General features: G+C 48.9%; 1 protein-coding gene across 2 annotated transcripts in view; it reads right to left on the bottom strand.

The window, feature by feature from the left end:
• Positions 1-11429, bottom strand: part of LOC122560396 (amiloride-sensitive sodium channel subunit gamma-like) — a 40980-nt gene that overhangs the window by 18086 nt on the left and 11465 nt on the right. For both annotated transcript variants that reach the window (XM_043711027.1, XM_043711028.1), the window contains 3 exons: positions 7980-8292; positions 6724-6923; positions 5933-6036 (listed from right to left, as the gene is read on the bottom strand). In XM_043711027.1, the coding sequence (XP_043566962.1) occupies positions 5933-6036; positions 6724-6923; positions 7980-8292 (617 nt within the window). The remainder of the gene's footprint in view (positions 1-5932; positions 6037-6723; positions 6924-7979; positions 8293-11429) is intronic.

Here is an 11429-nt window from a genome sequence, read left to right as displayed (position 1 = left end):
CATGGTCTGGCGATGGAGGAGTTCAAGGACCTGCATGTCCTTGGTGGAGTGGGAGGGGGAGTTAAAGTGTTGGGCTACGTGGTGGTTGGGTTGGTTGGTCCGGGTGTCCCCTGAAATGTTCCGCAAGTAGGCGGCCTGTCTCCCCAATATAGAGGAGGCCACATTAAGTGCAGTGGATGCAGTAAATGATGTGTGTGGAGGTGCAGGTGAATTTGTGATGGATATGGAAGGATCCCTTGGGGCCTTGGAGGGAAGTAAGGGGGGAGGTGTGGGCGCAAGTTTTGCATTTCTTGTGGTTGCAGGGGAAGGTGCCAGGAGTGGAGGTTGGGTTGGTGGGGGGTGTGATTTTCGTTTCCCCAGTCCCCAACGCCTTATCTTCACCATGGACATCCAGTCCCTGTACACCTCCATTCCCCATCATGAAGGACTCAAAACCCTCCGCTTCTTCCTTTCCCACCGTACCATCAGTACTCTTCTACTGACACCCTCCTTCGACTGACTGAACTGGTCCTCACTCTGAATAACTTCTCTTTCCAATCCTCCTACTTCCTACAAACCAAAGGAGGATCCATGGGCACCCGCATGGGCCCCAGCTATGCCTGCCTCTTCGTAGGATATGTGGAACTGTCCATCTTCCGCAGTTACACTGGCACCATCCCCCACCTTTTCCTCCGCTACATCGATGACTGTATTGGCGTGGCCTCGTGCTTCCACGAGGAGGTTGAACAGTTCATCCACTTTACCAACACCTTCCACCCCGACCTCAAATTTACCTGGACCGTCTCAGACTCCTCCCTCCCCTTCCTATTCCTCTCCATTTTGATCTCGGGTGACTGAATCAACACGGACATTTACTATAAACCGACCGACTCCCACAGCTACCTAGACTACACCTCCTCCCACCCTGCCAACGTGGCCTGTGGGTCAGGAAACTGAGGATCCAGTTGCAGAGAGTGGGACTTTGTCCGAGATCACTAAGTTTAGTAATCAGTCTAGAGGGGGTAATAGTGTTGAAGGCTGAACTGTAGTCAATGAGTAGGATTCTTACGTAGTTGTTCTTGGTGTTAAGATGTTCTAAGGAGGAGTGAAAGGAAAGTGATAGGGCATCTGACGTGGATCTGTTGGTCTGATAAGCAGGTTGGAGTGGGTCAAGATAGTGGGGAGGCTGGAGTTGATTAATGCCATGACCAGCCTTTCTAAGCACTTCATCACCACCAAAAATCACAAACTTATTCTTGTACATCCCTGGACCTGTGCAGGTTGCAAAATGTGCAGTCAGTTTCATTCCAAAAGCAGGCGATCACAATTTTGTGTCACTTCTTTCAGCATGACCTGTGACATCACATTGGGGGGAGGACTGTATGGACAGTGATCACTGAACTGTTTTAATTCCAGAACATTCCGAGCAGGAGAGGGGTCCATATACATCATCTCCCAAGTGCACTGCTCCAATGGACTCACTTTGTGAGACAGGCTATCTCTGCTCCACAAAGGAAGATTCAGACAACCTTCCAGAAATACTATGGACCAATTGGCATTTGAAAAATTAGAGACTTTTGGAGATTAGAATTAATAAACTGTGATTACTCAAAAATCTAGTTAAAGTGAAGGTTGGTCAGTTACTGCAAAAGATGAGCCCCATCCCAGAGAATTTAGTGAGATGGCAATGGAGCTACTGAAAGAGTTATACAGTCCTGCAGAAAGGCTCATGCCTGAAACGTCGATTCTCCTGATCCTTGGATGCTGCCTGACCTGCTGCGCTTTTCCAGCAACACATTTTCAGCTATTTTAGACATAGAACATTACAGCACAGTACAGGCCCTTCGGCCTTCAATGTTGCGTCAACCTGTGGAACTAATCTGAAGCTCTCTATTCTATAGTATTCCATTCTCATCCATATGTTTATCTAATGACCATCTAAATTCCCTTAAATTTGGCAAGCCTACTACTGTTGCAGGCAGTGCGTTCCACATCCCTACTACTCTCGGATTAAAGAACTACCCCTGTCATCTGTTCTATATCTATCTATATAAAGCTGTGTCCCCACGTGCTAGCCATTGCCAACCGAGGATAAAGGCTTAGTTGAGGAATAAATATTGGCAAGGACCTCTGGAAGAACTCCATTGCTGTTCTTTGATTTGTGCCATGTGATCTTGTATATTCATCTGAAAGGAGTTTGGTTTAACATTTCATCTGAAACACAGCGCTGCCAGCAGTTTAGCACTCCCTCAATACTGGATTGTCAGGATTAGATTCTCAAATTGGGAGGGGTGCCTGAACTCATGAGCTTCCAACAAAGAGGACAATAGAGATACCTACTGAGCCATGGCTGATTGCCCAATCCTCCTGAAAATTTGGTAACTAAAGGACAAGCATTTAAAGAATAAAAGGAGAGGTTGAAGAAATGTCTTATATAGAGGATATGGAATGTTCAACTGGAAACATTTGAGGGAAGCAAACTTTATATGAACTTTTGAAAGCAAATTGGATAAATGCTTGGGAAAGAAAACTCAGGTACTGGGGAAAATTGGAGTTATTTCAAAGAGCCATCCATCACAGGCACAATGGTTCAAATTATCACCTTCTGTGCTGCCCAGTTGTGTAATATTAGTTCCTGAGTGCAATCATGGATCTATCGAGTGGGACAGTGTGTTTCATGTAAAGTTGAAACTGTTGATAGGAGGATAATGGGTATAGAAGAGAATAACACCTCATATGGCTGAGATGCTTATCAGTCAGTTTGAGATGGATGTCAGTCAGAGATTTTGATGGATATCGGTCAGATTTTACATGCAAGATGAAGTCTGTCTTGAAGGTCATCTACTTTGTGGTTATAATCATTAGCAAAACTTAGGAAACAAATTGAAATTGCTGGAGGAGAAGGAAGAAAAATAAAGAGAAATATGAGATGCAAAATGAATGATATAAGATTTTGTTTCTTGATAGTTTCAGTGAGTTAATCCATATGCTAATTGAGCTATTCAAGTTGTGAAAGATCCAGAATTAAGCCCTGCTGTACATTGTTAGCTGGTAGTGGACTGTAACAAAAAGGCCATGATGTGGAGGTGCCAGTGTTGGACTAGGGTGGGCAAAGTTATAAATAATACAACACCAAGTTATAGTCCAACACGTTTATTTTAAAGTACAAGCTTTTGGAGCAATTAAACTCCATCTGCCACTTCTCAGCCCATTGGCCCATCTGGTCAAGATCCTGTTGTAATCTGAGGTAACCTTCTTCGCTGTCCACTACACCTCCAATTTTGGTATCAACTTACTAATTGTACCTCTAATGCTCACATCCAAATCATTTATGTAAATGACAAAAGTAGAGGCCCCAGCACCGATCCTTATGGCACTCCACTGGTCACTCTTAGCAGAACTTATACACTTAATGGTAAGCTCCTAGGGAGTGTTGCTGAACAAAGAGACCTTGGAGTGCAGGTTCATTGCTCCTTGAAAGGGGAGTCGCAGGTAGATAGGATAGTGAAGGCTGCGTTTGGTATGCTCTCCTTTATTGGTCAGAGTATTGAGTACAGGAGTTGGGAGGTCATGTTGCAGCTGTACAGGACATTGGTTAGGCCACTGTGGGAATATTGCGTGCAATTCTGGTCTCCTTCCTATTGGAAAGATGTTGTGAAACTTGAAAGGGTTCAGAAAAAATTTACAAGGATGTTGCCAGGTTTGGAGGATCTGAGCTACAGGGAGAGGCTGAACAGGCGAGGGCTGTTTTCCCTGGAGTGTCAGAGGCTGAGGGGTGACCTTATAGAGGATTACAAAATTATGAGGGGCATGGATAGGATAAATAGGCAAAGTCTTTTCCCTGGGGTCGGGGAGTCCGGAACTAGAGAGCATAGGTTTAGAGTGAGAGGGGAAAAATATAAGAGAGATCTAAGGGGCAACTTTTTCACACAGAGGGTGGTACGTGTATGGAATGAGCTGCCAGAGGAAGTGGTGGAGGCTGGTACAATTGCAACATTTAAGAGGCATTTGGATGGGTATATGAATAGGAAGGGTTTGGAGGGATATGGGCCGGGTGCTGGCAGGTGGGACTAGATTGGGTTGGGATATCTGGTCGGCATGGACGGGTTGGACCGAAGGGTCACTTTCCATGCTGTGCATCTCTATGATTCTATGATGATGCAGGATCATAGGACACAAAATTTAGAGTAAAAGATTAAAGTGTCATTCAACATGCAAAGTAATGAACAAACCTAGATTGCAGTTAAGTCTTTAATCACTTAGAATGGGAATGCAGCTTTAGAGTGATTAATATGTAAATCCCAGAACTCATTTCAAGTCACATTCCTGAAATAACTTAAGCTTTTGTTTAAAAAAAAGGTGACATCTCAGCTCAGAAAATGCATTAAAGGTGTGAGTTAGAGTCTGTCTAACTGCCTACAGATTGTGTGCTTTTTGAACAAAATAGAATGCAGCATAACAATGCAGAGTCGTCGAACTGAAGCTGACAGCCAAGGTCGGTACCAATGAAGATGGCCTCAACCAGGATCTTGGGTTCATGTCACACTACAGGTGACCCCACTACACTCTACACTCTCACACGTACACTCATGCACAAGCACACATACATATACACTCTTACACACAATCACATTCACACAGACCCACTCTCAAACACACTGTCTCTCAGACACACACATACACCCACACTCATATTCACGTGCACATCCTCTCACAGGCATATCTCCATCACACTCATGCACACACACTATCAAGCAAGCGCGTGCATGTGTACACACACACGCGTGCACACGCACACATACAGGCGCGCACACGCACACATGTACGCGCACACACACACGCGCACGCACGCGCGCGCACGCACAAGTCTATTGAGTGAATTTGCATTTGCAGATTTGTTTGTGCAGATTTATTTTGTTTTGTTCAAAAAGAACACAATTTATAGGCAATCAGTCCATGCGACATTTTATAAATTCTTACTTTGAAAATAGAACCAGTCTGACCCAAGGCTGGGATACAGACAGACGCTAACCTCACACCTTTAATGCATTGCCTGAGCTAAGGTGTCACTTTTTTAAAATAAAAGCTTAAGTTATCTCGGGAATATGACTTGAAATGAGTTCTGGAATTTACATATTAATCACTCAAAACCTGCATCCCCATTCTAAGTGATTAAAGACCTAACAGCAATCGAGGTTTGTTCAATACATCATATCAGTTATATGACAATTTTACCTTTTACTATAAGTTCTGTGTCCTTGATCCTGCCCCACTAGCTACCTGAGCAGTGCTCCGAAAACTTGTGCTTTTAAATAAACTGTTGGACTGTAACCTCAAGTTGTGTGACTTAACTTTGTAACAAAAAGGGACCAGAATAAAGGGTAGGCTGCACCTGGGGCCCAGAATAAAATCTGTATCCACGGGCTAGTGTAAGGTGCAATCCACACCCAGGGATTCAAGAGTGATGGATAGGCCACACCTATATTAAAGGTTAGGCTGCTCCCAGGGACCAGAGTAAAGGATCTAAGTTTTCATCTTAATGAGCTGGGACCTCTTGCAACATTGCATGCTAAGGGAAGTGTGCTGCAGTACATCTGAATTGCTCAGCTTGAGCTGAGACACATCAGTACCTGTGATTGTAGTGTGTGTATGTAAAGCAGTGATAAAAGTTCATTGAATTCCTCACAAACTATGTGACCCATTTCTCATCCTTATGATATGGACTTAATAACTGTATTACAGTATAATAGTGACAGACCATCAGTTTATCAAGTCACCTTACTCTCAGCTACATAGAGGGGTCAGAATAAAGGATTGGCCCATCCAAGGGGCCAGAGTATATTGCACTACCAGAGTTAAATAGAACTCACTTGAAGTTCAGTTTTCGCTTTAATCTTGAACATTGCCTCTCTGTTGGAGGTAAATATTTTTTAATGTCTGCTTTTTTTCTTACCATTTTCACTGCCACCAATGATGGTCTGGAGAATGCTGCCATTCTCTCCACTGTTGAAGGTGAAACAGTTTCCGTGCAGAGGATGGTGCATTAGGCTGAAGTTCCTGCATTAAGGACAGACAGAGACACAAATCTTAGTAGCTGAACAAGGCAGTGCAGTCATTGGAAAAAAAGGACAAATGCTGTCACTTAGCTAGCATGTGTTTGGCTTCAGAATGTCTGTCATTACTGTTCCTCTGATTGCAGCACTTCCTCATTATCACCCCTCTAATATTGCTGCATCCATTCCGTACAGCTCCACTGAATGCAGAACCCCTCAGAGCTCTATCTCTGAAACACTCCCTCAGTGCTGCCCCTCCAACAAGGCAGCACTCCCTCAGTGATGCCACTCTAATAGTGCAGCACCATCTGATAGATTCCCTCAGTGCTTCCCTTCCAAATGTGCATCATTCTGTCATTATTATCCTCCCACAGTGCAGCACTCCCTCCATCCTGCTGCTTTGATAATTTAACATTTTCTCATTACGGTCCTCTGTTGTGTGCCTTCAATACAGTCCTACAGTGCAGCATTCCCTCAATATTGCAGCTCCCACAATACAATGCACTCTCAATATTGCTCCTCTGACAGTGCAGCTCTCCCACAGCATTACCCTTTAGCAGTACTGTTGCCAGAGCAAAAGGGATGTTAGCCTGGAGAGAGCCTTGAACTCATGACTACAACCAGTGGCTAGAGCACTGTCCATTTAGCTAAGGTTTAATAATTAATACATTAAAAATCTCAATACATTAACCTTGAATCACATGGTAGTCCATCGAACCGACAGCTGAATATGAGGTCATCAGCGGAGTAACCCATCTGCAGTTTCTTTTCATGAGGCACCTGTGCCATGATATTGAGATAGTGCAGTCGGTACCATTTCTGAATGGCAGTTATGCCTGAGCTGAATGTGTATATAATGCAGGTAGAGTTTTCATTATTGTCCTTGTCGCACTGTCACCATAGAGAGGGAAAGAAGAGAAATGTTATCACTAAGAGAGGCAGCAGTCACGAAGGCACAAGGTCATTGCCATTTGCACTCTTCATTGATAGCTCAGTAGGTCAACACCCATCCTCTTGATAGAGTCAGCACCAGTCCACATGCTCTGGTCAGTGTCAGTTCACTCACTCCTGCCAGGGCCAATCCACTCCCTCTAATCAGTGCCAGCCCACTTGTTCTAGCTAATACAAAGTCCATTCATTCTAGTCAGTGCTAGTGCACTTGTTATGGTCAGCACCAGACCCACTGTGTCTAGGAAGTGCTAGTTTGCGTGCTCCTGTCAGCATCAATTCATTTAATTCCAATAAGTTCCAGTTTACCAGACCTGGCGGTGCCAACCCATTTAGTCCAAACAACACCAGTCCACTTGCTCCATTCAGAGCCAGTCCACTTGCTCTAAACACTGCCAGTCCATTCACCCTGTGAATGTCTATCAACTTACCTCAGTCAGTGCCAGTCCATTTGCTCTGGTCAGTGCCAGTTCACTCACTCTAACAAGTCCCTTAAAACAATCAGAGCTAGTCTATTTACTCCAGTCAGTGCCAGGCGAATCATCGCCAGTCTGCTCAGTTCATTAAATGCCAGTCCACTTGCACTGGTTAGCACCAGTCCACTCATGCAATTCAATGCCAATCTACTCACTTCAGTTGGTGCCTCCTATTCACTCTGGTCAGTGCCAGTCTAGCCAAATATGTCAATGCCTGTCAATTCACTCTGGTCAGTGGCAGTATGCTTGATCTAGTCAGTGGCAGTCCATTAATTCAGGTCAGTCTAATCCACTCTCTCATCCTGGTCAGATCTTGACCTAGTGTTTTTGTCAGAATCAGCCTGCTCACTATGGTCAGTGCCAGGCTGTTTACTCTGGTCATTTGGGCCACTCGATACAAAGGATGCCATCTTCCTTCTGACCCCTTCATTGAGCTTTGTTTCACAACCCCCTCCACTCCCCATGTTATCTTTGGGCCCAAAGGAGCTTAATTTGAAGCTGGGAGACTGGAAGTGGAACTCACCAGATGGAAGCCAACCAGTTTGGTTTGATCCTGTGTGTTGATGCTCTCAAAGGACTCGATTTTCACCGTACCATTAATCCTGTGCCGTTTCTTGGTGATGAGATCAGATACGATGCTGTACTCTTGGGTAACCAACTCGATCCACATCAATGGAATATTTGGGAACAGGATGTCATCTTGGTTATTTGCAGCAAGCTGGTGGAGAGCTTTCACATGAGTGTTGTTGGGATTATCAATTAAGCGGTAAAGCTCGTTTATGGCCATCAGAGTGTCCTGGTCTAGTTTCTCAAAGAGATGTCTTGTTGCATTGTTTCTGTGAAGAGACATGAGTAAACTCAATGAATAGGAATCACTGGGCCAATACATTTCAAGATCGATCATGCTCAGCTTCCATTATCCTTGGAGATGACAGTGGAGTTGTTAAAGATTGATAATGACTAATTCCCACCAATTAGATGCCTGACAGTCCCAGATATGAACTGAGGGTCACGCAGCACTGCCCTTTGATGTGAAGGGCAGTGTTTGTCACTGGCCACCCGGGTGTTTTCCTATCTTCCTGGTGGTGGAAATTGAATAAAGATTGGTGCACTTTGTGTCTTCCACTGTGTCTCACACCTGCACACACACACCATGGGTGCTGGGGGAAAGAAAAAAAAAAGAAAAAAAAGAAAAAATGAACTGAGGGTCACGCAGCACTGCCCTTTGAAGTGAAGGGCAGTGTTTGTCACTGGCCACTCGGGTGTTTTCCTATCTTCCTGGTGGTGGAATTTGAATAAAGATTCGTGCACTTTGTGTCTTCCACTGTGTCTCACACCTGCACACACACACCATGGGTGCTGGGAAAAAAATAAGCACTACCGCACTTAGGTGGTAGTGTGGGGGTTAAATTAAAAAAAAAAGAAAATAAACTGAGGGTCATGCAGCATTGCCCTTTGATGTGAAGGGCAGTGCTTGTCACTGGCCACTCAGGTGTTTGCCTATCTTGAGAGTTGAATCAGTGTGTGTGCATGCGTGCAAGGACTCTCCTCCTTGAAGGGGACTGTCCCTGGACTAGCTGCCCTGCATCGAGAGAGAGGAAGGAAAGAAGAAGGAAGAAGAGGAGGAGGCAGAAGTAGAAGGAGGTGAGAGATTTTGAGTCTGGGGCCTACTTTTGGAGCTGCAGCCAGGGCCTCACCCAGGTCAAGGGAGTGTTGCTGCTGACCTGGGGCCCACTCCCACTGCTGGTCTCTGGGACCCTGCCTGGACCTGCCTCAGCTGTTGCTGCTTGGGGCCTGCCTCAGTGCTGCTGCCTGGGACTTGCCTTGGGGCCCCTCCCAGGACCTCCACCACTGCTGCTGTTGTTAGAGGCCTACCTCCACTGCTGCTGCCTTGGACTTGCCTTGGGGACCCTCCCCACAGGTCTGCCCCCCCACCACTGCAACCAAGGGCCTGCCTAGGAATTGCCAGAGGCCTGCCTCCACTGCTGCTGTTGTCTGAGGCCTGTCTCCACCACCGCTGCCTGGGATTCGCCTTGGGGCCCCTCCCCACAACCTCCACCACTACTGCTGCCTGGGACTTGCCTTGGGGACCCTCCCCAACAGGTCTGCCCCCCACCGCTATGACCAAGGACCTGCCTAGGACTTGCCAGAGGCCTGCCTCCACTGCTGCTGTTGCCGGAGGCCCTGCCTCCACCACCGCTGCCTGGGACTCGCCTTGGGCCCCTTCCCACAACCTCCACCACTACTGCTGCATGGGACTCAATTTTGGGGCTGCCTGGGATTTGCTTTGGGGACCCTCCCCAACAGGCCTGCCCCCACCGTTGTGACCAAGGGCCTGCCTAGGATTTGCCTGAGGCCTGCCTACAACACTGAGGCCTGCCTCCACCACCGCTGCCTAGGACTTGCCTTGTCCCTCCCCAGGACCTCCACCACTGCCACTGCTGGAGACCCACCTCCACTGCTGCTGCCTGGGACTCAATTTTGGGGCTGCCTGGGACTTGCCTTGGGGGCCCTCCCCAACAGGTCTGCCCCCACCACTGCGACCAAGGGCCTACCTGGGACTCGCCCGAGGCCTGCCTCCACCGCTGCTGTTGCCTGAGGCCGGTCTCCACCGTTGCTGACTGGGACTCGCCTTGGGCACCTCCCAGGACTTCTGCTGCTGCCAGACGCCCACCTCCACCGCTGCTGCCTGGGGCCTACCAATATCCAGCAGCAGAGTATGGCGAGCCTGAAGGTCGCGGGGCCCAGCCACACCTACGCCGGCGTAGCCGCTGCGTTAGGCTCGGCTGTCCCAACCCCGCCCGCAACCCCCTTCAGGCACCTGACTAAACGCCTGGGGGTAAAGGCCTATCCCCACCCCAACATGTCCATCGAGGCCTGCAGCAAGGCCGTGGCTAGTGTGGTCGGCCCACTGGCCATCGTCGCTTCGGCCCGGATGTACGGGAAGGCCGTCTTTTTCCTTAAGACTGAGCAGGCGGTCCACCTGACTGTGGAGAGGGGGCTCACTGTGGGCGGGACACATTTGCCCGTCGACCCTCTGGAGGTTACGGCCCAGAGGGTCGTGATCTCCAGCGTCCCGCCTGTCATTGCCAGCGAGCTCCTTCTCCCCCACCTCACCACCGTGGGGGAGATCCGGTCAGGGGTCCAACTACTCCTGCTCGGTCTTAAGGATCCCGCCCTCCGACACATATACTCCTTCCGACGCCAGGTGTTCATTTGCCTGGCCCGGGAGGAGGTCACCGAGGGCTCATTCACCCTCCTCCATGAGGGCGCGGCCTACCGCACCTTCTGGACGGCGTGCGGTGCCACCTGTGCTGCGAGGTGGGGCACATTAGAAAAAACTGCCCCACCCAGAAGGCTGCCCAGCCCGTGCCAACGGCTGATGGTGGTGCCGCCGCTCCCCCTCCCCCAAAGTCTACACCACAAGCCCCGGCACCGGAGGCTTCCGATGCTCCGGCCTCTGGGAGGGAGGGGGGTGAGCGTCTGGCTGGCCAGAAGGCGCAGAAGAAGACGCGATGCGTCAGGCCGCCCACGGGGAGACAACCCTATATCCTTCGAAGACGCGATGCGTCAGGCCCGCCCACGGGGAGACAACCCTATATCCTTCCCCGACACCTAGCCCATGACCTGCCCCGCCCTGGCACGACAATGCCCCTGCGGCCGTGCCAGCATCGCCCCGGCGCAGGAACCCTGACCCCCAAACCCGTACCTGACCCCACATCCCCCTCCCCCCAACCCCGTTAGAGAAACCCCTGGGTCTTCAACGCCAGCCCCTGGCGCTGTAACACCTGACCTGGGGCACCCAAGCCCCGCCCCACCCAGCCAGCCACACCCTGGCACTAACCTGGGGGGAACCACCGCTGCCCTACCACCTGCAGCGACTGTATCTCTGGGCCCTGGAGAGGGAACTGGGCCCCTGCCCCGCCCCCGCCTGCCGTCACCTGATAAACCAGGGGTGGGGCAGGAAGTGACA

This window comes from Chiloscyllium plagiosum, chromosome 21 (assembly GCF_004010195.1).
Source record: "Chiloscyllium plagiosum isolate BGI_BamShark_2017 chromosome 21, ASM401019v2, whole genome shotgun sequence".
In the NCBI taxonomy this organism is placed as follows: Eukaryota; Metazoa; Chordata; class Chondrichthyes; order Orectolobiformes; family Hemiscylliidae; genus Chiloscyllium; species Chiloscyllium plagiosum.
This window is presented reverse-complemented; position numbering and strand designations above follow the sequence as displayed.